The sequence below is a fragment of the Anguilla anguilla genome, chromosome 14 (genome assembly GCF_013347855.1).
Source record: "Anguilla anguilla isolate fAngAng1 chromosome 14, fAngAng1.pri, whole genome shotgun sequence".
Taxonomy (NCBI): Eukaryota; Metazoa; Chordata; class Actinopteri; order Anguilliformes; family Anguillidae; genus Anguilla; species Anguilla anguilla.
Window position 1 is genome coordinate 12,019,523 of NC_049214.1, and position 25,696 is coordinate 12,045,218.

The 25,696-nt window shown below is 48.6% G+C and overlaps 1 protein-coding gene across 4 annotated transcripts; it reads left to right on the plus strand.

Moving 5' to 3' along the window:
* The first annotated feature begins 1,048 nt into the window (after positions 1–1,048).
* On the plus strand, positions 1,049–24,685 carry zfyve16 (zinc finger, FYVE domain containing 16). 4 transcript variants are annotated; one of them, XR_004762302.1, is made up of 18 exons: positions 1,049–1,221; positions 4,104–4,210; positions 4,538–6,792; positions 8,399–8,495; positions 12,870–13,046; positions 13,388–13,563; positions 13,978–14,233; positions 14,889–15,011; positions 15,406–15,561; positions 16,521–16,745; positions 16,851–16,933; positions 17,595–17,699; positions 18,142–18,292; positions 19,817–19,897; positions 20,367–20,529; positions 20,924–21,019; positions 21,207–21,383; positions 22,027–22,164. XR_004762302.1 is itself a non-coding variant. In XM_035391030.1 (18 exons), exons 2-18 carry the CDS (start codon positions 4,141–4,143, stop codon positions 22,186–22,188), a joined length of 4,563 nt encoding a protein of 1,520 aa, XP_035246921.1. In that variant the 5' UTR covers positions 1,049–1,221; positions 4,074–4,140; the 3' UTR covers positions 22,189–24,685. The 4 variants fall into 4 exon arrangements, 3 of the variants coding, with proteins under 3 accessions (XP_035246921.1, XP_035246920.1, XP_035246923.1); XM_035391030.1 differs by having other exon boundaries at positions 4,074–4,210; positions 20,924–21,029; positions 22,027–24,685; XM_035391029.1 differs by having other exon boundaries at positions 20,924–21,029; positions 22,027–24,685.
* The last annotated feature ends 1,011 nt before the right edge of the window (positions 24,686–25,696 follow it).

The window sequence follows — 25,696 nt, forward strand, 5'->3', positions numbered from 1 at the left end:
TAATGCCAATGAAATTAACAGAATAACCATGAAAAAATCTAGGGAAAAGATGAATGGGTGTGGGCTCAGTTTAATTACTAACTGCAACGTGATCGCTCTGCTAAGCAAACGTGGCGCAGCTGCCATGGGGATTGAGTAGGAAATAATGTCAGTTAGAAAGCTCTCCAATGTCATAATGGTCTTGAGAACTGGATTTAAAAAGTGAAACTACATAAAACTGCAGTAATGTAAATAAACTGAGATGTAGCTGAACTTCTTGCTGGAAAACATAGCTATTGAATTATTATATATATATATATATAATTATTATTATACCATATGCCTGAAACCATTATTGTCTGATTCTAAGGATCTTCCTTTGTTCATGTACATCTTTGTGGAAGGGCTGTAACCCTCGGTGGGCAGTAGAAAGGGTAAGGTGGAGGGGAGATACTGATGATTATCTTGTGTCCTCCTGCAAGAGCACTGAAGTCATATTCTCAGAGGGGTTAAGTAAATTCCATTTCAACTATCAGGAAATGTGCTTAAATTTAGTTTATGGATTTACAAATCCTGTAAGGTTTTGTAGGCTTGAATGAATTAATTGGATTTCACTTTGTTTTCTGAATTGACCAAAATTAATTGGAATTTACCGCCACCTTAAATCCCATGGCTGTCCACCAGTGGTCAAACTTAGCGCACAGAAGGCTGTGCACAATTCGGAACCAACAGTCCCAGAATGATTTTTTCTAACAGTCATTGTCGTTTTGTGAATGATAATACGTATCATGAATTGTTGGTTCAAAAAATAGCCTAACTAGACAAGTCTTCTTTCAGATAGCATTCACCTGGTCACCAAGCTCTACCTCTTGTTAGCTAAGCCAACACAATGTCTAATACAGAATTTACACACAATGAACTGCATAACCCTACAAGAATGAGGAATAAATGGGTCAACTAAGCTATTCAACAGCTTTGTCGAGGCCGACTTCATCTGGAAAGTAACACAAAAAGTATAAACAAGTAGCTGTCTCTTTAAGAATGGTGTGATAGTGTCTCTGCACCGGTAGGTACCAAATCCAAGATGGTCGTTCGTCAGTGCGGTGCGTAGTGCGGGTAATTAACAAAACTCCAAATGGAATCAGTAATAACAGAAAACTGACCTACAGACCTATTTACTAATAGTAAAAAACTGAAAAGTCCCGGTATCTGGCAAAGACCACAACGATGAAGCTGTTTCAGGTGACATGAACAATGCGTGATTTGTTTATTTTTCAAACATTAGCTAGCTACACTAGCTAGCTAGTTTGTTAGCTTGCCAGCATGAAGTAGAATAGTAACGTTAGCTAGCTAACGTAAGAAAGCTGCCACTGTTTTCCCCACAAGAATGAGAGTTTAGCGGATCTTGTCTGGTGTCTCTTTCCTTCTTGATTTTGATATAACAACACTTCGCAGTCTTGGTAGATGTATTTAAAAGACTACATATTGGTTGTGATTTTACAAACGTTAGCAAGCTAGCTAACTAGCTACTGTGTACGCGCTCTCCTTATCTAGCCAGGGATAGCTACCAAACTAGCTAGACTACACTGCCTACGAAATACTTTGACTTTAGCCAATGTTGTAGCTATGTCGCGTTCGCTAGCAGCTAGGCTAGTTGACTCTGGTTCAGAACTAATGTCGGTTAATTTGTCAACCTTGCTGCAAGTTATCAGTATCACAAACTAGCAACCTAGAGTTGCTGTCCAACAACAATCATACAAGATCTCTAGCTTAGCTACTACGTTAAGTACTACTAGCTTTCCCAGCATCATAATGTTCGCCAGTTGCTTGCGATTAGCTTGCCAGTAAGCCTGTTAATTAATGTTAGCTCGATAGTTGGTTGTAATTTAGGAAGTAATAATCACCGTAGCTAATTTACCGCTAACTTCAATACTGTTGGCTGATTTACTAAGTGATTGTGAACAGTCAGGTAGTAACGTCAAGCTATCAAGCTAACTTGCTCGCCTGACTTTTCCGCAGTGAGAACCTTTCAGCCAGTTAGCTAACTATGCTAAATGCTGCTAAAATAACAGAATTTCCCCGTCTTAGCTTTAAAGTTTTCGAACGGAGCACAAACTATGATTTAACAAATCATAGCGTTTCGGATACATTTGTAGTCCGTTCGGAGATGTGCTTATTTTGCTGCTGCTAGTTGATTGTATATCCTGCTTTGTCACTCGTAAATAATGCTCGTTTGTTTTCAAGCCGATTTAGCATTACATGAATTGTCCGCCGCAATTTCATTCTTGATAGGGCCAGCCAAATTTCTAGCGACGTTTTACTTGAAATATGGTCGATAGTTAGCTAGCTGGTTAGCCAATTAGATTTAAAGGGGAATTATGGTTGATAGCGGGAAGGTTTGCTAATGTTGGGGACATTGTTAGATACTTGTAGAATACAACAACCTATCTGTACAAACGTGGCAGGTAACGTTCGCTAAACTGTTTTAGTCTGTTAAACTGCTCCGTAACGTTAACAATACAGACGCATCTTAATACGTTAGCTCCACGACCAACAAGCTAGCTGGTTATTACACCCTGTTGATTGGTGGGCAGCTAGCTATCGATGTGTCCAGTGATACGTTGGTCAACAAACACTGCAGTAACTTCGCTAATTTTTCCTTATTTCCCCCATAAATGTCAAAAAGTAGCAGGAACACAAAAATAATACTCGCAGCTCTCAAACATTACGACGAGGATTGTGTATGTATAGGCCTTTTTTACCATTGCTTTTGTTAGTCTATTTTGTAGATATTTATTTTGGTAGTGTAGGAGAGAAACCGGGTGCCCCAGAATCCCTGCTATTGTTGGCAACAGCCTGCAAGTCTGTTGACTGGTGGCCTCTTTCATTACCTACAAGGGTGAATCTTTCACAGCATACCGTTTCACATTCATTAATCAGATCTCTGGCCGCCAGGCTTTTGTAGCGCAGGGTCTAAAGTACTCGATCACACAACGGAGGCATAATTGCATAGCGCTGATTTGCTAAGGCCTCAGATAGGCATCGGTTTAATAAGAGAACTATGACTCTCAAAACACGACCAGTGGCTGTGATTAAAAGTTTTCACAGCAAGAGCAAACTTGTGAATTTTCTTTCCTCTTAGTGTTCAGTGGTCAGGATGCTGCAGTTGCTGAGTGGCTCATTGATAATTTAGTGAGGATTTTAAGATTCTTGAAGACCGTGGAATACTCATTGGTGTGCTATTTGCCAACCAACGATACCTCGAAAGCAACTTTTTCATGTGTAATAGAGATCCAATGTATTACAGAAGCACAACAGGATAGCTGGCAATGGGAAGAGTATTTGTGACTTAGATTTGGTATGTTACTACTTTGATTACAGTCCACCAGAATAGTGCTGCTAGGCCCTTTCCCTCCCCTAGAGTGGCAGAAGACAAACTTGTGCCAAACTATGGCAGGCTAGACAGCCCCAGGAGAATCTGAGAAAGGGAAAAAATAAAAATAAAAAAATCTCAGAAGTTTTTTAAATCTTGCTTGTAACCCGAGATCCTTTTTTTGCAAGTTTTTATCGTCTCAGTGTATTTTAAGGGCATCGGCAATACCTTTACTTTTAAAAATAGTTTACTGGGATACACGCCAAAATATTTCTTTCTGCAGAATGCAGCGACAACTACGAGGATAAAAAACGCAAGGTTGCTAATTTGAGAAATGAAGTGACTATGCGATGTAAAATTCCAGTTTGGCTCAGCAGTAATAATTGTTGTCAGTAGTAGCCTAGTTCTTTCAGCCAAGTGTAGGGTTGAGACTGTCCAGTTGGTTTAATTATAATATCATTCTGTTGACCATTTGACTGTGTAAAATCAGTTTATAAAAAGGTTTTAAAAAGGTTAAAAAGCTACCTAGTATATTACCCTGCTTGATTAGTCTGTAACAGTTGTGCATTACTTCTGTGCATTAATTGGATGACCTGTAGCTTGTTTTGAAATATGCAAAATTCACAGTATGGCAAATCCTGTTTTGCTAGTTAAAAAAAAATAATTCTCCCATTCATCTGTGTCAAGTGTGTGGATCTGTTCCATTTCCATTTAATTAAAGGTCTGTGCAACCTGTCAACTGTTCCTCTAGTGCCAGGGCTGAGAAGTACCTCTGGTCCCTGCTCAGAATGGACAGCTTCTTTAAGGCCGCAGTGTGTGACCTGGATAAGCTGCTGGATGATTTTGAACAGAATACAGGTAATATTAAACACTGTTATGGAAGTGCACAGGGTATTGTAGAGTTTTGCCAGATGTTTGCCTTGGAACAATACTGGACCTTCATTATGATCAAATTATGCAATATAAAGAGTGGTCAAATTATACTTGTAGAAAATGGTGATTTTGCTGACCGCTTGAATTTCAACTTCTGTTAACAGAATGTTGGGCAACTATATTAAATAGGATACTAACTTTAGTGTGCATTCTCTTGCCAGGATTTGCTTTTCTTGTTGATTCATGATCAATTTGAGTTTCCAGTTACTGATGTGTGTAAACATGTTCTGCGTTTTTCTTTCTCCTTTCCAGAGGAACTTGATTGCAAATCTGCACAGTCCACGGTTCCTCCCTCCCTCTACCCTGTCGTCTCACTGAGTCCTCCGTGCTTCGCCCCAGAACCTTGCACGGCCCCTGAAGTTCTTCCCGACGTCAGCAACCTTCACTACAATTCCTCACTGCAGTACCCTGATCCTCCCCCAAGCTACAGCCTTTACCAGAATGACCATGATGTCAAAAGGAAGCCTTTAACCGGTGTGGACCTGCTCTCCTCTGTGGACAGTAGGGCAGCGAAAAGCACACCGCCGCCATGTCCCGACAGGGCCCTGAAGCCTGTATGCGACTTGGTAAGTGACACTGGGTCTGCTGTGCTCCTGCGGGCCAACAGCCATGATGCCTTCAAGGAGCTGGATATTATTGAGAAGCAGCTGGAGGAGGACCTGCTGGTAGACCTAGACTCTCCCATAGTGTCCCCTCCTGGAGGCACGTTGCAGGCTGGGTATGCTGGAACTCTTGGGAGCGACTTCCTTCCTGGAGGGGGATACTTGGGGCAGGAGGCCAGCGACCATTTGGCAACAGAAGTGCGTTCAACTTCCCTTAGTCTTTTGGATATTATTTTGCCAGCGGCTGCAGAGGCTTCCTGTGAGCCTCAAGGCGTTGCTTTGCCAAGCCTAAGTGACTCTGTGAGTCTGGAGTATACAGGCACAGAGAAAGAGATTATTGAAAATGACCAGAACCCTGCAAGCACAGAACACTTTGAGGAGGATGCTGAGGTTCCGTGTGTTGCGGATGGAGAGGTGGATGCTAATGTGGTTACTGATAGTGGTGGGGGTGGTGGGGAGGAGACGGACACTCTAAGCCCCACTTCTGGCTTTACGGAGAGAGGGGAGACTAGAAACTGCAATGTGGACGAGCCAGAGGTGCAGACAGAGACGGAGAGAAGAGGACAGTTGGACAGCATGAACACAGGGGCCTGCTCACCTCCTCAGGGTAATGACAGCGTTGCCTTTTGTCCCGTGGAAGAGAGGGAGTCCTCCCTCTCCTGCATCCCCATGGCTGTGTCCATGTGCGGATCTCTTGTATCTTCCCTGGACTCTGTGGAGAGGATGAGACCAGGGGTCGAGGAAGAGGCTGAGGTCGTGTCCTCTGCCACACAAGTGACTGAAGCCTCCACCATCCCAGAGGATCTGCAGGACGCCCCTCCATTAACCAAAACCACAGACCGTGCAGATTGTGCCAGCCCTGATACCACTTCAGCTAATGACACTGATCATTCGGAACACCGAGACGTGATGCCGCCTTCCTATGACGTTGCGACTCGGGCCTGTTCTGAGGCATTTGAAGCTTGCTCATCTCCGGAGGAAGACTCTGGGAGCCTTGCAGAGGCAGTTCAGTCCCCCTCCACGTGTGTGAGCCCAGGAACCCCCCCAGAGTTTGTCTTTGTGGATGACTTCCTCCCAAAAAGTGAGCAAGGCGGAGTGCTTGTGACAGACGAGGATCTGGATGCCTTTTTGATGGAGCAGGAACCTGTGGGGATGCCCTCAGAGAAATTGGCAGACGAGGGGTTTTCGGAAATGAATGGAGATGTGGAGGGACATCACATAGCCTTCCACGATGGGTTAGCAGAGGGAGAATTTGAGGATTATGTCAGGGGAAAAGGCGATGGGCTTGCCTCACCAGAAAGCGACGGAATGCCTATTTCAGCGGACGATAGTAACGGCTCCAACCTTTCCACTCCATCTCAGGACAGCAACCCCTGTGGGACAGACGTGAGTCCCACGGTTTGTCAAGAGGAGTCTTCTGACGCTGCCGCTGTCCAATCCGTTCTCAGTCCGAACCAGCATCCTTATTTTGGAGGTGCTAGACCCAAACAGCTGTATGGCCAAGCTTTTAGAACCTTGCCAGTTGCAGAGAGTGAGGACCACGGAAGGAGTGAGATGTCTGATTCACCACATGCTGGAGACACGGTGGTGAACAGCATTCACGCCCCTTCCATTCTTGCTGTAGGAGAGGCCCCCAGCCGATGTGTGGCTGGCACCGGCTATCCTTATCCAGATGGTTATGAGAACAGCGTTGGGTTCGGAAGGATGTCGGAGCCTCCTCCTTACCCGGGGGAGACTGGGACGGAGGGGGCTGAGTGCCCTGAAGATCGATTGGAGAAGGAGGAGGATGGTCTGGGTTCGAGGCAGCCCCCCTGGGTGCCTGACTCTGAGGCTCCTAACTGCATGAACTGCCTTCAGAAGTTTACCTTCACCAAGAGGCGGCACCACTGCCGGGCATGTGGCAAAGTAAGTCCGTCAGTCATTCTCTCTTCAGCTTTACTTTCATTCAAAAACAAGCGTCAGTTTCATCCCGACCTCAACCAACTGGTAATGTCCTTAAAAATAAAAATATTAAGTGTTTAAGAATACAGTAATAATTTTTAAACGTGTCATGGTAAGATTATAAAAATATGTAGAGTGTTTAAGAATTACGTATTATTGATTGTGTCAAGAACTTAGACTAGACTGTGAAAACAACTAGCCTAAGTGTTTGTGATGAAAAATACAGTTAGAAAACATGGTGAACACATGCGAAACCATGATGCAGTGATGTTTGGGCATTTGTATGTGTGTGTTGGGAATAGCATACAATCTCTCCTTTTCTTCATTGATTCTCATGGTATTAAACGGGTCATTGTCTCCCCAGAGGACATATAACTACACTTTGGAAATACAACCCCTCTAACTTACATGGGAGAAAATTCTCCTGTATATTTCGTTCTGAGCAATGTTCTATTTTTTTTAGTGTAACTGCAACGTAAATTATAGTGAGGATGTATGTTAGTGTATTTTTTAATTGGGGTACATACCTGCAGAATTTGACTGTAAGACCACAGTTCATTACCAGGCAAGGAACAGAAAGACTATTATTATCTTGCTCCTGACATGTTGAGGATTGATTATCAGTGCCCCTTTGGCACATTGTGTCCTCCACTGTGTCATGGTATTTCATTACTCGCAACTGTTCGCCTTGTCCTTCCCTATCTCTAATTGTACATTAATGCTACTGACGATACAAAGTTGACTCAGCAGGCAGTATTTTTAAATGCTGTTGTAGATCTTCACTGACCTGTGTTGAGAGGCAAGTCAGTAGATATATGCACTTTTATAGCCAATAATCAAAGTAGAGAACACTATGGGTAGACGGCACTGGGCACAACAAATGGATGAACAAAAATAGGACTCTGCTACACGGATGAACTCAAAATACACAGGGCTGTCTTTTTCTCTGGTCCACATCCGTCTGCCAATTGTTTAGCCTACATGGATCAGCATGTTCCGTTTTTAATGGACAGGATGGACAAACGACCTCTGATTTGATGCCTCTTGTGCCGTGCACTTTTAAATCCCACGTCATGTGTTTCACTCCCTCTCACTCACTAGAACAGACCGGCGTCACGTAGGTGGGCAGAGCAGGTGCTGTTTGTGCACATTCTAAAATTGATTATAGACCTGAAAAACCCTTTGGGGTACTTTGTCTATTGGAAAACCAAAGCGCATCGTCCAGGGATTGCAATTTAGAGATGTTGTTTATGCTGTCAGTGAAACTGGTAATTGAATAAGTGGGCCCTGGTATGTTCTCCAGACTCATTTTGTGAGTACCATTTCCTGAGACCACCTCATAGCGTTAGAAAAACTAGTTCGCAGTTCTACGGCTCCTGAGGGTGTTGTAAACCGGCTCGCCGGTCACTACGTGCTCTTGACCCATCCGACATCGTACGGCAGACTGGATTTTCCATCTTGGTAATGGGGTTCTGGCCAGGTGCAATGCGCACGTTCTGTACAGTGGCACGGGAACACGCTGGTGCAGAATCCATCAGCAGCAGTCCTTTTTTTGTCGCTCGTTTTGCAGGTATACTGCGCTGTTTGCTGCAACAAGAGATGCAGACTGAAGTACCTGGACAAGGAGGCCAGAGTGTGCGTCATTTGCTACGACACTATTCACCGTGGTGAGTGTGGATTTAAATTTTTAATATATTAAAAAAATTGCTCCTCTCCTCTTCAAGGCCGGGCAGTAAGTAAGAAGATTAGCTGGTTCTAAAATCTTGGTATTCATTGCCAGAAGTTCAGCCTTTTTCTCAGTTCTGGCTTGTTGATGCTCGTTTGCTTTGCTTGTCTGAATAAACCTGTCAGTCTTGCAGATCTTCCAGATCTCAAATCTGGATTGAGACATTTGCTTTAGTTGTCATAATGTTGCCACAACATTATGATTGAAAACGCAAACTGGCTGTTGGCTGAGCACGGTTAGCTTTAGCATAATTTTTCCCTCCCACTAAGGAGGTTGTGTCATTTCACTTTGACCTTGGTGAAGCTTTCTGACTTCTTCAGCTTCTTATGCACATGCCAGCGATTGAAAAGAACACCGTTTCATTGCTGTTCATGAGTCATATTGTGATACTGGGCAGTGCAATTAGGAATTTCCCTCGCTGTGTAACTTGGTATTTTCATACTGTTAGAACGGAACCTCTCATAAAAGGGTAAAGGTTATACTCCTGGTAATTATTGAAAAACCGGTGCTTTGAGAAAAGGTTTATTAGTAAAAGGATGATACCAGCATAATGTAGCTTTCACAAACTTTTCCACAGACTTTGCTAAACTCTGAAAATCCTGGGTATTGGACTCCAGGTTCTGCTGGTTTTTGAATGAATCAGGCGGGCTCAGTAACTCTGTAATCTGTATGGGAAGTATTTTGTTAGCCGTGTATCTTAGCCAATGCAATACTTTTCAGGCTGCTGGTAGCTGGATGAACACAGCTGCTCAACTCGCCTGCTAATTTTGTTGTTGGGTTTTTTTTTTTTTAAGTGTTTGCTTCAGTATGAGGCTAAATCGTACAGCTCTTTTCTGAAGCTTTGTTGATATTTACTCTGCAAGTGACATTCTGGAGAACCTGTTGCTCCTGTCTGCTGGGTTTCGCTGTCGCTCAGCATGTCATTAGTCAAGTAAAGGAGGCGATAACAGAGAACCTGCCTCATTTGTTTTCATTTGGCTGCTGTTTTTTTAGGTGAAAAAAGGGAGACCCTGTGGCTATTCTGGATCCATTTTAAATGATGTGGAAAAGGCTGCTTTGTAGTGTGACCTGACAGTTCCTGATGCATTGTTGGGAGAATTTGGGTTTAATTTGGCCCAGCAATTAGTTTCACTTGGTATATTTGGTTGGCTGATTAAATGGGACAGGTCAGGAATGTCGGGTAGTTTTTGGAAGGTGAGCCAGAATCCAGAGCTAAAAGGAACACAGTGCCTGACTGGCACATTTGTACTCCTCAAATTGTGGCTCAAGGTTGTGATGAACATCAGGATTGTGTTTATGGATCTCTGCTTTGGAGTAGTGTCCAGTGGCAGAACGATGTACATTGAGGGAGGTCTGGTGCACCCTTCAGAAACACCTCTGATCTCTCTTTGCGTGAGTATGTGTGATTCAGGGCCAGGGCCACCCCTGCTCCCCTCCCACCCTCCTTTCTTTCTCTGTTTTACCCCTCCTCCTCTTTCGCTCCCAGTCCCTCTAGTATCCCCCCTCCTCCTCTGTCTCCTCCCTGCAATGGGCAGGCCAGCGGTCTGTGCTCTGTTAGTACGGTACGGCAGCAGCCAGGACGGAGGAAGCTGAGCAGGTGAGCAGAGCTTTGCTGTGGTGATACAGAGGAGAGTGTTTCTGCGTGTAGCCTTGCTTTTTATTGTGGCACAGGGGGACATGTTCACGAGATGCGAGTGTGTGCCTCGTGTGCGCACACACCCGTACACACAGGCACACACACACACACCCTTACACACAGACACACGCACGCACACACACACACACACACACACACACACCCTTACACACAGCTCGTCTGTGTTGGGGACAGTGCTCTTCTGGCAGAGTAGGGCCCACTGCTCTGTGCCATGGACGGGCCCTTTCCTGTGGGCCTGGCAGTGCCCGTGTCTTTTACAGCCGTTCCTCTCTTTTTAGAGGTGTTTTAAAGGATCTGACATTTATTGGCTCATTCATAATGGAGACCTACCTTCAGCAATGTATTGTACTTAATGGCAATAAACTGCTGACACTGATGTTTATGAGCCTTTGCTGGTTGTGCGGCCAGATTGCGTTCATTCTGCATAGCTGGTCGGAGCAGACGATGAGCAAGCAAACCTGAGCGCGAGCAGAAGCGGGTGGACGGAGCTCTTGCGGTGTGCGATCGATAAGACGAGTGCAGCTCGTGTCCGTGGCGCTCGTCCGAGCCCAGCGCCCTTTAACGGCCCATAATGACGGGCTGAGTCAGCCTTCAGTGTGAGGCGCTCTGCGTTTGTCCGGGAGCTGTGTGGGGGGGGAGGAGAGTCGTGACCTTCCCTCTCAGCGTCGTGTCCTTTTTCTGATTGGATAATAACAGCGTAACGGTCTCTGAACATCCGCTGGTTCTTGGTCCGTGGTTTTTAGTTGCAGTTGGCCGATGTATCCCTCTCCTGGCTGTCCGTTCTCAGCGTTTTTTTGGCGGTATTGTCTGTGTCAGGTTATCTGGTTTCGTGGACGGTTTCTGTTTTCAAACCCTCCCGCATGTTATTTTGGGATTTGGCTCTCAGAGCTGTCTGTGGAGAGCTCCTGCACACACGCTGTTCTGTGTAATATGCTGGTGTATCCCATAAGCCTCCCTCCCGGGGTGGGGGGGGTCGTGGAATTCCTCAGCGCTGAATCCATGTGACCTGCTGCCCAGGATGACCTCACCTCTGTGGCACTGGTGCCCAAGCAGTAACCCAAGGTGGCAGCCCACTCAACAGCTATACTGGGGAGCAGAGGTAAAATGGAGCCCACTGCTCCATCCTCATGGCCCTGTGGTCATTTCACCAGTGAAGGCCTGGAGTATTTGGAGCGAGTGGCCTCTCCGTGGGGTTACTGGACACTGCTTCATAAGCCTGGGCCTCCTCTAAATATAGCCAGTGCGCTGATGTGCCCCCTATGCAGTATACACCATACACGCTATGCACCATGTGCAATGTGCACCATATGCAGTATACAGCATACACCCTACGCACCATGTGCAATGTGCATCTGATCGATAGCTTGCTGGAGCTGACCCTGCAGTGTCGGTCTGCACAAGGACTGTAGGACCTTCACATCGTCTGTGAGAGGAAGCAGAGAGGTGTCTGTCTGTCTGCATCGCTCTCTCTCTCTCTCGCTCTCTCTCTCTCTCTCTCTCTCTCTCTCATATATCACCTGTTGATCACTCTGCTGCCAGTGATCAGGGCCCTCTTGAGAAGAGCAGTGTGATGTCTCTTCTCTTGCAGGCCTTTGAGTTCCTTTTCATAGGGTCCCTGTGAAAGCTAGAAGGGTGTAGATTTTTTAAATGACTTTGAGCAGAGCTGCCTCTGAGCATTGAATCACATTGTACTGAGATTAAGCAAAGTGTAATCTCCGTGAATTATCTTCACAGGGTTTAATTTTACAGAACTGTTGCTGCAGTGGAGTGTTGTTGCAGGCTTTCAGCAGTAGGTTTCTCCTTTAGCAGGTGATTATTAGATACGCAGGATACATCTGTGAACACAAAAGGGGTTTCTGAGGAGTTGACATGTTGAAGTAACGTAATGCTACATTAACACTGTATCTGAAACAGAGATGCACTGTATACATGAACTTGGTGGCTGGAACGCAATGATCTGTGCACCTGTGTACCTCTGAATTGAACATGGTCACACACTCAAGTCTTTTTGGGTAGGGATACGTACGGTAATGTGAACACAAACGCTTGTAGGAGGGACATTACATGAAGAGATCTGCTGTAAAGTAAGCACTAGTCACCTTATAGTCTGCGCGCGTTGGTAATGAGCTGTAAATGGATGTGATCTGGTTAGCCAGCATGCAGACTGAGCTGTATATGAACACAGGTAAATGGGGCTGTGTGTATTTGCCCTGCTGCAGCCCAGACTGAGCTGTATATGAACACAGGTAAATGGGGCTGTGTGTATTTGCCCTGCTCCAGGGTGCAGACTGAGCTGTATATGAACACAGGTAAATGGGGCTGTGTGTATTTGCCCTGCTCCAGGGTGCAGACTGAGCTGTATATGAACACAGGTAAATGGGGCTGTGTGTATTTGCCCTGCTCCAGTGTGCAGACTGAGCCGTATATGAACACAGGTGAATGGGGCTGTGTGTATTTGCCCTGCTCCAGGGTGCAGACTGAGCTGTATATGAACACAGGTAAATGGGGCTGTGTGTATTTGCCCTGCTCCAGGGTGCAGACTGAGCTGTATATGAACACAGGTAAATGGGGCTGTGTGTATTTGCCCTGCTCCTGGGTGCAGACTGAGCTGTATATGAACACAGGTAAATGGGGCTGTGTCTGTTTGCCCCGCTGCAGCCCAGGCCCTGGAGAGGATGATGAGCCCGACGGGGCCCAGCCCAAACCCCAACATCCCGTCTGAGTACTGCTCCACCATCCCGCCCCTGCAGCAGGCCCGCGCCGCCGGCACCCTCAACTCGCCCCCGCCCACCGTCATGGTGCCCGTGTCCGTCCTCAAGCAGCCCGGCAACGAGGGTAAGCTCACGCGCCCCGCCAGCCAATCACACACAAGAGCATGCGCAGAGAAGCCTGTAGCAGGGTGAAGGCCAACGGTTCCACTTTTTTATTAGAGTTTTAAACCAGGTTTTAATGCAGAGAAATGTGTTCTTACAGACACAAACACTGAAAAGCCCTGCCATAGGAAAACATTAACCCCCTGGCAAAAGAGTGATGCCAGTCTGACTGTTATTTTTGTTGTTAGCACTTTGGATAGGAGCGTCTGTTTGTCGAATGCACGGCATTGTTGGAATTGTAGTTTCCTTCGGTGGGGCGGCTGCGGGGGGAGATGATGATGGGCTGTGTGTAAACGAGCGCAGGCGATGCGTTGTCCCCTTCCCTCGTCGCAGTGGGGGGTTTCCCACGGGAGCAGAAGAGGGTGTGGTTCGCCGACGGCATTCTGCCCAACGGCGAAGTGGCGGACACCAGCAAGCTGTCCGTGGGGGGCAGGAGAGCCTCGCAGGAGTCCAGCCCGGTCACGCCCGACCCCCCCGTGGTAAGAGGGAGCGGAACACTGAGGTCCTGAGGACCGCTTGTCCTCATGTGACCATCTGCTGATTAGCACCGATGACAACTGCAGGTCTTTTGCATTTTGATGACTGGAAGTTGTTGCACTCTTACATGTCCTTTATTACTGTAGGATATGTAAAATTATTTTCACATATCCAACATCCACATATTGAACACTTTTTCTTTGTTGTGTGCTTATGGACTTTTCGGGGAAAACTGCGCATAGCGGCTAGAGAAAGAAATGACGAGTGTTTCCATGCTGTCCTTCCGGGTTCTGTTTTAACCCTGGTTCAGCTGTTGAGTGATGAGTTCCAGCTTCAGTCATGAGCTTTGTGTGAGCTTTGATCGAAGGGTCATTTCCTCTCAGAGCTGCTTTAATGTTTTGACCACGCCCCCCCAGGATAAAGGGGCGGGGCCGCCGGAGGACTCTGCGGAGACGGAGGGAGCCCAGGGACCGGACGACGGGCTGGACGTGTCCGCAGCGCCTCCCGAAGGCCCGGAGGAGGAGGTGGAGCGCCCGGCCGTCAGCGGACCCTGGGACTACAGCCTGCTGTGCGGCGTGAGCGCGCAGGTGGAGCGGTGCCCGACCCTCATCCCCGAGGATGACGAGGGCCTGCCGCCTCTGCTCATCTGCACTGGAGAGGAAGATGGCGGAGGTGAGGACTGAGCAGGGCCACAGCTGGGCTCTCTTACTCTTACACTCGTTCTCTCCTGTACTCTGTACACCAGGGCTGCCCCGCCCTGTTCCTGGAGATCTACAGTCTTGTAGGTTTTCACTCCAACCTTTACACAGCACACCTCATTCCACAGCTAGAGATCTCATCAAGCTGCTAATTTGAAGAATCTGGTGTGCCAAATTAGGGTTGGAATGAGAACCTACAGGATGGTAGATCTCCAGGAACTGGGTTGGGCGGCACTATTGTACACTGTAGCAGTATCAGGGTGGCAGTGTAGTGTTAGGGGTGAGCAACTGGGCTTGTTACGCAAAGGTTGCTATTCCCAGATAGGACTGGCATTGTACCCTTGAGCAAGGTATTTAACCTAAATTGCTTCCGTGTACATCCAGCTCTATAAATGGGTACTATATTTAAAAAAAGAGTGTCTGCTGATTACCCACAATGCATTGCAGTGTAAATAAGTTGAGTTGAGGTCAGTTCCATTTCTGTTCAGGAAATGAGGTGAAATGCTCGCTATGGTTTTTTTAATAAGTGACAGATGAATTATAAATGAGTTGTGGAAGGTGTGCGGTGTCGCGCTGTGCCTGTACAGTGTGTCACTGAGGTCCAGTCTGCTCCGCTTCCCCTGACGCAGATCTGTTGGTGGAAGAGCGTCCTGCGCCCAGCCAGATCCTGCTCCTCCTAGAGGAAGGGGGGCCGCGACCTTTGACCTTCGTCCTCAACGCCAACCTGCTGGTCAACGTCAAGCTGGTTACCTGTATGTATGCCCCTGGTGTTCTTCAGGCTCCTTCTGAAGTGCCTAATGCTCGGCCAATGATTACATTTTTAAGACGTGAGATCACGTATGTGTGTGAGATCACAAATGTTCTTTACGTAACATTCTAGTGCTGATGTAGAAAGTAATTGAAAGCAAGTTCTAGAATACCAACTTAGAATTTTGAAAAAGCATTTCAAGAAACCTACTCATCAAAAGGTTAAGGGAGTTGTAATAAATGCAGATCTAGGGTGAGGTAAATCCTGTTTGTCTACACGTGTTTATCTGTAAACAGTGCAGTGGATTTCTGCTTTTGTCAGCTCCGCACTGTGGTCACCCCTGTTGTTATTCCCCCTCGCCCCCCCCCCCCCCGCTCCCACGATGCCTTGCGGCTCAGGTTCGGAGAAGAAGTGCTGGTGCTTCAGCTCCAACGGGCTGCAGGGGCTGGGCCAGAAGGAGCTGCTGTTCGTCGTGCAGTGCCTCCCGGAGGAGAGCAGCGTGCCCAGGGACATCTTCAGCCTGTACGTCAGCATCTACCAGGACGCACAGAAAGGTACGCGCTCGCGACGCAGTCACAGGGGAGAGCGGGTAAGGGCCTGGGCTTGTGACTCTGAGATCGCGGGATCACACCCCTGGTCGGGCGCTGCCATTTTCACCGAGGTAATGAATTTGAACAGCCTCAATGAAATATAAATGGATAGAATGTTGGAAATGAAAATTGTAAGTAGTGTAAGTCGCTCTAAAGGTGTTTGCTAAGCACAGTAATAGTAATAACTTTCCTGCGGAGATGTGCTACGTCAGCGCCGGAGCTGTTTCTTTGGAGCACTGTGAGTTTAGCTGTGGGTTTGAGTAAATCTGGCGTGACCTGGTTTTTACACAGCTGGTGTTTGGCTTGCAGCAGAGCGTGGGACTGGGGAGAGGAGCAGGGAGACTGGGGAGAGAGGCAGAGAGACTGGGGAGAGGAGCAGAGAAACTGGGGAGAGAGGCAGAGAGACTGGGGAGAGAGGCAGAGAGACTGGGGAGAGAGGCAGAGAGACTGGGGAGAGGGACAGAGAGACTGGGGAGAGAGGCAGAGAGACTGGGGAGAGGGACAGAGAGACTGGGGAGAGAGGCAGAGAGACTGGGGAGAGAGGCAGAGAGACTGGGGAGAGAGGCAGAGAGACTGGGGAGAGAGGCAGAGAGACTGGGGAGAGGGACAGAGAGACTGGGGAGAGAGGCAGAGAGACTGGGGAGAGAGGCAGAGAGACTGGGGGTAGAGAGGCAGAGAGACTGGGGAGAGAGGCAGAGAGACTGGGGAGAGAGGCAGAGAGACTGGGGAGAGAGGCAGAGAGACTGGGGAGAGAGGCAGAGAGACTGGGGAGAGAGGCAGAGAGACTGGGGAGAGAGGCAGAGAGACTGGGGAGAGAGGCAGAGAGACTGGGGAGAGAGGCAGAGAGACTGGGTTGTGTGACTGGAGAGAGGTTGAGACTGGGTTTTCTAAGGCCCGGTGCTTTCTCTCCTCTCTCCGCTCAGGCCAGTTCATAGAGGACCTGGGCAACGTGACGTTCACAGAGGGCTTCCTGGGCAGCAAGGACCACGGCGGCTTCCTGTTCTTCAGCCCCACCTTCCAGCCCGTGGAGGGCCTGGCGCTGCCCCAGGCCCCGTACCTGTGCGGGGTGCTGATGCTGAAGCTGGAGGTGCCCTGGGCCCAGGTCTTCCCCCTGAGGCTGCTCCTGCGACTGGGGGCCGAGCACAGCGGTGAGCCCCCCCCCCCCCCCCCCAGGCCTGTGTGCCGGGATTATTTCACCCCCCACCTGTGTTTCGGGAGCGGTTGTGTGACCGTGTGCCCCTCGTGTCCCGCAGTGTACCCCTGCACCCTGCTGAGTGTGCGGTACCGCAAGGCCGTGTTCGGGGAGACTGGGCACACCATCATGAACCTCCTGGCTGTGAGTGCCTCCTCGCCTGAGTGTGTGTTTGCGTGAGAGTAGCGTAGTGGCCTCACTTTTCATTCACACTCCTTTTTCTGTGTGCGCGTGCGTGTGTGTGTGTGTGTGTGGCACGCTGCAGCCCGTTTGCTTGTCAGCAGGCAGGGTAAGAGGTGTGCTGGGCTCTTGCTGATAATAACAGGTCCTGCAGAGTCTTAAATGCACTCATTGGATCTGAGGGCCGTTTCTCTGTAAAGCCTGCAGGCGCATTAGTGACAGATGGAGGCTTAGCCAGGATAGCTGCAGCTCTCCTCCTGCTGCCTCCATGACGGTAATCAGACAGTAATCAGGCCCTGTGTTATCCTGCTACTGCTGCTGCTGCTGCTGCATGTACCAGGAATCAACAGCGCCCCCTGCTGGAAGCTCCATTTGAGTCGCCCCTCAATAAAGGCACCGTATGTAGGCACTCTAGGCCATCGTACAGAACCTTATAGATCAGTGCGGGGCCAGCGGGTGGGTGGGCGGGGTTTAAAGCTCAGATTGGCAGTGGCGGTTGTTCCAGTGCTGAAGTAAAGGAAACAGCTGGCCCTATTGAGCACCAGCTCTTCCTTTCCTCCCTCCACCACCCGCGCGAGTAGCACCGCCAGTGTAGAGCTGACACGTGGCCCTTCTCCTTCTCCAGGACCTGAGGAACTACCAGTACAGCCTGCCGGTGGTGGAGGGCCTGCGCATCCACATGGAGATGGGCAACAGCTACATCCAGATCCCCAGGACCAGGTTCCAGGAGGTCAGGCCCTTCATGCAGCATTACTTAACATGTCAGCGGCTTCCTCAAGCCCAACCTGTTGGTTTATTAGCAAAGCGCATCCATGGGCAAAGTTGAGTTGAGTGTGTCAGCCAGGCTGTGTGAGCCTCAGAGTGTCAATGTTACCAGCCTGACAGTGGAGGCCTCCCCCTCTGACTTGCTTCATTTGTATTCCTAAGGCATTAGAGGCACACAGACATACAACATGGTATTAAACATTACACAGCTACAATACGGACCATTGCATCTCACCAACAGGTGAGGTGACCACGTAGAATTACGTGCCGTGAGAAGGTGCTACTGCATGTGAAGCAGTGCCTCATGCTCAGCGCTGTTGTATGTTGTATAGAGAGAAGGTCTGGGACGTACAGAGCAGCGCAGGCTAACACCGTAGCATCTACACGCTGGGCTCCTTGTTCCTCAGATGCTGAAGGTGGTGAATTCCTCCAACGAGCACGTGATCAGCATGGGCGCCAACTTCAGCACGGAGGCCGACTCCCACCTGGTCTGCTTCCAGAACGAGGACGGGAACTACCAAACCCAAGCCAACAGCATGCTGGGAAAGACCAGGCAAGGTGAGCTGTGTTTACACCCACAGGAGGTGACTGTAAGCACTGATACATGGGGAGTTCATTGTTTTATATGAGCTGAAGTTTGATCTCCCCATGCTTTGATAGGGCCATAGTTCATGCTGAGGTCAGGTGTAAAGCAGAAGGTGTTTGTGCGCTAGGTTATGCTCAGTGAGAGGTTTGTGTCCGGTTGTGTGTAACAGGCTCTTGGCTGAGGTTGTGTTTCAGGATTATGTGGCAGCAGTGCGGTGTAATGGTAGGGAACTGAGCCGGTGACTCAGGCTGTAGTTTCAGTTCCCCAGTGTGGCTGCTGTTGTGCTTCTGCAGTTCACTGAACCCGAGTGCCTTCAGGGCTTTAAGTGGAATAGTGCAGGCTGGGTCAGAGCCTGTGCTGACGGCTGAATGCTGAGTGCGATCTATGCTCAGTGTGATCTATGCTGGGTGTGAGCTGTGTTCGGGAGAGCTGTGCTGAGTGTGAGCTGTGTTGGGTGAGCTGTGCTGAGTGTGAGCTGTGTTTGGTATAGCTGTGCTGGGTGTGAGCTGTGTTTGGTAGAGCTGTGATGAGTGTGAGCTGTGTTTGGTAGAGCTGTGATGAGTGTGAGCTGTGTTTGGTATAGCTGTGCTGGGTGTGAGCTGTGTTTGGTAGAGCTGTGATGAGTGTGAGCTGTGTTTGGTAGAGCTGTAATGAGTGTGAGCTGTGTTTGGGAGAGCTGTGCTGGGTGTGAGCTGTGTTTGGTAGAGCTGTGCTGAATGTGAGCTGTGTTTGGTAGAGCTGTGCTGAGTGTGAGCTGTGTGTGAGCTGTGCTGGGTGTGAGCTGTGTTTGGGTGAGCTGTGCTGAGTGTGAGCTGTGTTTGGTAGAGCTGTGCTGAGTGTGAGCTGTGTTGGGTGAGCTGTGTTTGGTAGAGGTGTGCTGAGTGTGAGCTGTGTTTGGGTGAGCTGTGCTGAGTGTGAGCTGTGTTGGGTGAGCTGTGCTGGGTGTGAGCTGTGTTTGGGTGAGCTGTGCTGAGTGTGAGCTGTGTTTGGGTGAGCTGTGCTGAGTGAGCTGTGTTTGGGTGAGCTGTGTTTGGGAGAGCTGTGCTGAGTGTGAGCTGTGTTTGGGAGAGCTGTGCTGAGTGTGAGCTGTGTTTGGGAGAGCTGTGCTTGGTAGAGCTGTGTTTGGGTGAGCTGTGTTTGGGAGAGCTGTGCTGAGTGTGAGCTGTGTTTGGGAGAGCTGTGCTGAGTGTGAGCTGTGTTTGGGAGAGCTGTGCTTGGTAGAGCTGTGTTTGGGTGAGCTGTGTTTGGGAGAGCTGTGCTGAGTGTGAGCTGTGTTTGGGAGAGCTGTGCTGAGTGTGAGCTGTGTTTGGGAGAGCTGTGCTGAGTGTGAGCTGTGTTTGGGTGAGCTGTGTTTGGGAGAGCTGTGCTGAGTGTGAGCTGTGTTTGGGAGAGCTGTGCTGAGTGTGAGCTGTGTTTGGGAGAGCTGTGCTGAGTGTGAGCTGTGTTTGGTAGAGCTGTGTTGGGCTGACTGTGCCTGCTTGCTGTTTGTGTTGCAGTGACCGGGGCCAGCTTCGTGGTGTTCAACGGCGCTCTGAAGGCCTCCTCGGGGTTCATCGCCAAGTCCAGCATTGTGGAAGGTACTGAGGAGCCGCTGTGAGCGCCGTCCTGTCACAGGAAGGAGTGCGCCGCGCGCTAACGGCAGAGCGGGGGCGTGACCCTGTCCCTGTCGCTCTCCCTAACCCTCTCGCTCTCCCTGTCCCTTTCTCTCACCCTCTCCCTCTCCCTCTCTCTCTCCCTCTCCCTAACCCTCTCTCTCTCTCTCCCTAACCCTCTCCCTCTCCCTCTCTCTCTCCCTCTCCCTAACCCTCTCTCTCTCTCTCTCCCTCTCTCTCTCCCCTTCCCTAACCCTCTCTCTCTCTCTCTCCCTCTCTCTCCCCTTCCCACACCCTCTCTCTCTCTCTCTCTCTCTCTCTCTCCCCTTCCCTAACCCTCTCTCTCTCTCTCCCTCTCCCTCTCCCTAACCCTCTCTCTCTCTCTCGCTCTCCCTGTCCCTCTCTCTCTCTCTCTCTCTCTCTCTCTCTCTCTCCCTGTCCCTTTCCCCCGCAGACGGGCTGATGGTGCAGATCCCTCCGGACACCATGGAGGCGCTGAGGCAGGCGCTGCGGGACCAGGCCGACTTCCCCATCCCGTGCGGCCGGGCCGACTCGGGGGAGGTGCGCGAGACCGTCCACCTGCGCTGGGTGGACTGGACCCCGCCCGTCAACGCCGGGTACGCAGACCGCCTTCTGTGCTTGCTCAAATGAAGTTCATCACAAGGTCATCTTTCACAGTTTCATCTGTGAAAGAGTTGGTGACTGAAGCCACCCAGGACAGTCTGAGGACAGTTTTATTCCCTGTGTGGTGTCAGTGTAGCATAGTGGGTAAGGAGCTGGCCTTGTAGCCTAAAGGTCGCAGGTTCGATTCCTGGGTAGGACACTGCTGTTGTACCCTTGAGCGAGGTACTTAACCTGCATTGCTTCAGTATATATCCAGCATAAATGGATGCAGTGTAAATGCTATGTAAAAGTTGTGTAAGTTGCTCTGGATAAGAGCGTCTGCTAAATGCCTGTAATGTAATGCAATGGTGTGTTGACAGTTTTGTGTGTGTGTGTGTGTCTCTGCAGTGTGTCTAGTCCGGTGGATGGGAAGTCTCTTGAAGGATCGCAGAGCGTCCGTATTCAGCAAGATGGAGAGTTTGAGCTGGATGGAAAGACCATCAGGTGCACAGAGGTGTGTCCTCTGCGCCGTCTGTGTGTCCTCTGCCCTGTCTGTGTGTCTGCGCTGTCTGTGTGTCCTCTGTGCTGTCTGTGTGTCTGCGCTGTCTGTGTGTCCTCTGTGCTGTCTGTGTGTCCTCTGTTAGCTGAAGCCCGCTGCCCGCTCTGACCCTGCCTCTGTGGTTCTGCCCAGGTGTTCTACCTGCCCAAGACGCCCGACTGCTCGCTGGCGCCCTTCCTGCCGTCCCGCAGCTCCTTCCCGCGGGAGATCGCCATGGCGAGCTGCGCCGCCCTCTGCCCTCACCTCGGCGTCCTGAAGGCCAGCGGCAGGAACCGCCTCGGCCTCCGCGTCTCCACGGATACCGACATGGTAACCCGGGCTGGGGGCTGGTGGGTGGGCGGGGTCTGTCGACGCCAGTGTGTTCATTCAACCTGCCGTACGGTTACTAATGAGCACGTGTTGTGTTCACGTGTGCACGCCTGTGTGCATATGCGTGTGCTCGAGCATACGTGTGTGCAGCCATGTGTACGTATGTGTGTATATGTGTGTACGTATGTGTGTGTATGTGCTGATACTCGTGTGTACGTATGTGTGTATATGTGCTGATACTCGTGTGTACGTATGTGTGTATATGTGCTGATACCCGTGTGTACGTATGTGTGTGTATGTGCTGATACCCGTGTGTACGTATGTGTGTGTATGTGCTGATACTCGTGTGTACGTATGTGTGTGTATGTGCTGATACCCGTGTGTACGTATGTGTGTATATGTGCTGATACCCGTGTGTACGTGTGTGTGTATATGTGCTGATACCCGTGTGTACGTGTGTGTGTATATGTATGCATACCCGTGTGTACGTATGTGTGTATATGTATGCATACCCGTGTGTACGTATGTGTGTATATGTGCTGATACCCGTGTGTACGTATGTGTGTATATGTTCTAATACGCATGTGTACATATGTGCATAGATGGGTGAGTTTGATTGGCTGTGCTGATGTATGTGCTGCAGGTGGAGTACCAGGCTGGCTCTGGGGGGCAGCTCCTGCCCCAGCGCTACATGAACGAGCTGGACGGCGCCCTGATCCCCGTCATCCATGGGGGCAGCTCCAGCGTCCCCCAGCAGCCAATGGACATGGAGTTCCTCTTCTACATCACCGAGAACACCAGCTGAGCCCTGCCCCCAAGGGGGAGGGGACTCATGAAGCCCCTGTCGCAGGCACAGCAAGGTTCAAACGCCATTCCACTCTGGAGCTCGCGGGAACGGGGAAGTGCAGGCTCTGGCTTTAGGACGGGAGTGGCGAAGCCGACGGCGTCCATTTTGTGTCCTTTGGGATGTGCTGCGCTCTGGAGCCCTCAGGTTTCTGAGAACAGATGGAATCAGTAGGGGGTGCTGTTGAGCTATTGCTGGCCTCACCGGGGGGGAGAAATTACTGGAGTTATGACAGATTGTGAGAACACCATCCCAGGCGCATATATTAGTATGGGTGTGGCAATTAATTTTATTTTTTTCATTGTCCAAAACTGATTTGCTGTTGAAAGCAATAGTTCAGAGGTTGTAGTTTTAAGGAGTAAGTGACATGGGTACCATTTAATAACACTGCCCTCAAGGTCCACATGCCGCATCCACTCCTGAAGTGTAATTAGGGATGTGCATTATAAATATTATCATTTGAAAGTATTGTTTCATATTGTGGCAGTTTTAAGGTACCTTTGTGTATGCCTATAAATTATAGATTATTATAGAGTCAATTCTTTCTTTGGATGAAGTACGATGGTTGTTTTTTTTTTTGTTTTGTTTTTTTCCCTCTTGGTGTGTTAAGTTAGGGGCACTTGGCACACCTGACAATTATATTTTTGTGATGATTGTATAGAAAATGTAAGCTCACTCAAAATATATCAAGCTCTCCGTAATGAGCTTAAGCATATTTTTGAATGGTTTTGTGCATTAAATAAAATGAATATTTTTGATAGGACATTTTTGGATGTGTAAGTTTAGCCTCTAAATGATATCTTGTACAAAAAGACAGCTTTAGACACCGATTGTGATGCAGTACATGTGGAAACTTTGATTTTTTTTACCTCTGTTTATGAGCATCTGAGACAGCCGTGACCTAAATTAGGCTATTTTATACATTGAAGCACTAAATTGAACTGAACCCCATTTTGAGAGAGTGTGTGTGAGTGTGGGAGAGATGCCTCTCTCAGAGAAGCTGAAGGTTCCTGAATTGGTAATGAGATTGAATGACCCAGGGATGAATTGTAGCCATGATGTAGGATGCCTGTGGTTGAATTGGAAGGTTTAAAAAATGGTTTTGTTAGTGCCACGCGCCCCACCAGTGCTGCTATGTTTCTGGGCGACTCTTTAAGCTGAGTCCGGTGCTGCTGATACTGCCACGGCACTCCTGAAGACTGCTCTGCACCTGCCAACCCGTTTAGGAAGGAATTCGGGGACATGCTGGGTGCGGGGAAACTGGGGAAAAGTAAAGAGACACTCACCCCTGGTGTTTGCACTTTAATTTATTCAGTGCGGGGATGGAGGAGCAGCTGTCATGCTGCGTGTTGGCCACCAGATGGGGGAAGTGAGACCGTGCCATTGATGCTTTTCTGTTCTGTATGTTTCTGCCTGGAGATGCTCCAGCACACATTTAGCGCTCAGCCAATCCTGGGGCTAGTGGCCTTCCTGCGATGCCTTTCAGCCCGTGAATAGCCAAAGCTGTAAAACGCGGCTGACTATAAACCCTAAACTCCAGCACCTCCCTTAAGTGCTCAATACTTTCTTTTTGATCACAAAATACAGTTGGGCTTTATGGGGTCTGCAGGCTGCGACACATGCGTTTTTTAACACCGTTGTGTGACACAGTTGCCCCGGTGCCACAACGTTGTACTGCGATTCCCTGCGGAGTTTGCACTGAGTACGGCTATTTAAATCCAATATTATAGTTTTTAAAATAAAAAAACGTGAACCCCACCCCAAATGAATGGCGTGTCTGTTCCCCGCCAGCGGGGGAAGGCTGCTTCTCGTAATCACTCTGTGTGAAATTTCCTGTCCATGTTCCAATCTAAAATGCACTACAAATGAAGAGGTATGCATCTCTGCGCACTGCTGCCAGCCTTATTAACGCTGTGCTTTTGATCATTTAAATGATGTCCCCAGTGCTGTGTGCTTTAATGCCTATGGCGACGAAGCAATTTCACCTTTGGAGCGAACATAATGTCGATCGAACTACTACAATAAAATATATGACTTTAAGGAGGTTTTGTGAACATTTGCAGAGACGGAGGTTTCCAGAGATCTCCGGGCAAAGGAACAAGATTGTGTTTAAGTTGGTTATTTTTCTGACATTTTTAAACGAGACAAATGTTCTGCTCCTGTGTGTTTGCTGTGGAACGTCGAGGAGTTAAATTATTTTTGTCACTGTTCAAAATGAAGTTGATTGATGTTGATTAATGGAGCTTTCATTAAGGTAATGACAAAATATTTTTATGCTTTTTAAGGAGCTATTTATCTGTACCGTTTTGTGAGTTGTATATGTACCTGTATATAATCATGAAAACCAGCAGATGCATTTGATGATATTTACATCTGGGAGTTGAGGATCTTTTTCCTTCATAAAATATAAATTTGTATAGATGTATTGCCTATAGAATAAAATATTATTTGTATGTCACTGCGGTTGTTGGACCTTTCATTTTTTCATTGTGGAGCGGGTATGTTACAGTTACTGTTCTACGAAGTATTCAGTACCCTTAAGGGTGCTTTTGGAGTGTTTTTTTTTCAGCCATCATGCACACTTGGTAAAGATTGCATTCATCGTCCTGTGAGCATTCTGTAAAATGCATATCCCTGTCTGTTCATTGGAATAGTTTTCTTTGTACTAGTTGCAGTGCTGAATGAAAGAAATGGGTGTGATGTTCAAAGGTTCAATGACAACTCAAAACAATGTCTTGAAAAATGCCGTGTTATATTATTGTTTGCCCATGGAGTCATGGTTTGGTTTCTGTATGTATGACATAAAATCTTTTGTTTTTGTGGGGTGGGGTGGGGTGGGATGGGGGGGGGCAGAAATTGAAAAAAAAGTTTTCTTTGGTTTGTTATTCAATGAATGTGCATCAATGAGCTGAATAATTCTCAGTCTAAAGACACAGGTGGCCAAATACCTTAGGCCTGTACTGTATGTTCTCATTGATGGAATTTGGTGGTTTTGCACATGGGATATAGAACACACCATTTCCATCACTGGGAACCTGTTCTTCTGCTAGTTCAGGCCATAAAACAGCCATGCTTGAGATGCAGTGCGCCAAGAGGAGATTCATTCAGATTTACTGGAGCTTGCCTTTGTCACGTAAATTATGGTTTTGTCTTTTCTTGTGTTTGCATCATTCAGGTGAATGACCAGTTCATGATCCTTTTGCATCTTTTAGGGCATTTCTTATCGGGCACCCCTGCCCGTCAGACTCTGCGAGTGACATCATCCCTGTGCCCTGGAAAGATGGGTAACCGCAAAAACGACGCCATCTCTTAGCAACCGGTTTCCAGGGGCTGCCTTCTCCACTGTGCTGTGCAATGCTGGAAGCCACTCTCCCAGTTCAGCCTTGCAGCACCTGTGTGCCTTACCCCTCGCAAACGGGCAAGTGTGTGGCACTACTTCTTGATACATATATTCAGTATATAAGGATAT

Bases quoted from the DNA above. Each gene is read 5' to 3' on its own strand.
- zfyve16 (XM_035391030.1), top strand. From the start codon at position 4,141: ATGGACAGCTTCTTTAAGGCCGCAGTGTGTGACCTGGATAAGCTGCTG. The intron at 15,012-15,405 runs GTATGTATGCCC...CTTGCGGCTCAG, and splicing joins CAACGTCAAGCTGGTTACCT to GTTCGGAGAAGAAGTGCTGG. The intron at 15,562-16,520 runs GTACGCGCTCGC...CTCTCCGCTCAG, and splicing joins CTACCAGGACGCACAGAAAG to GCCAGTTCATAGAGGACCTG.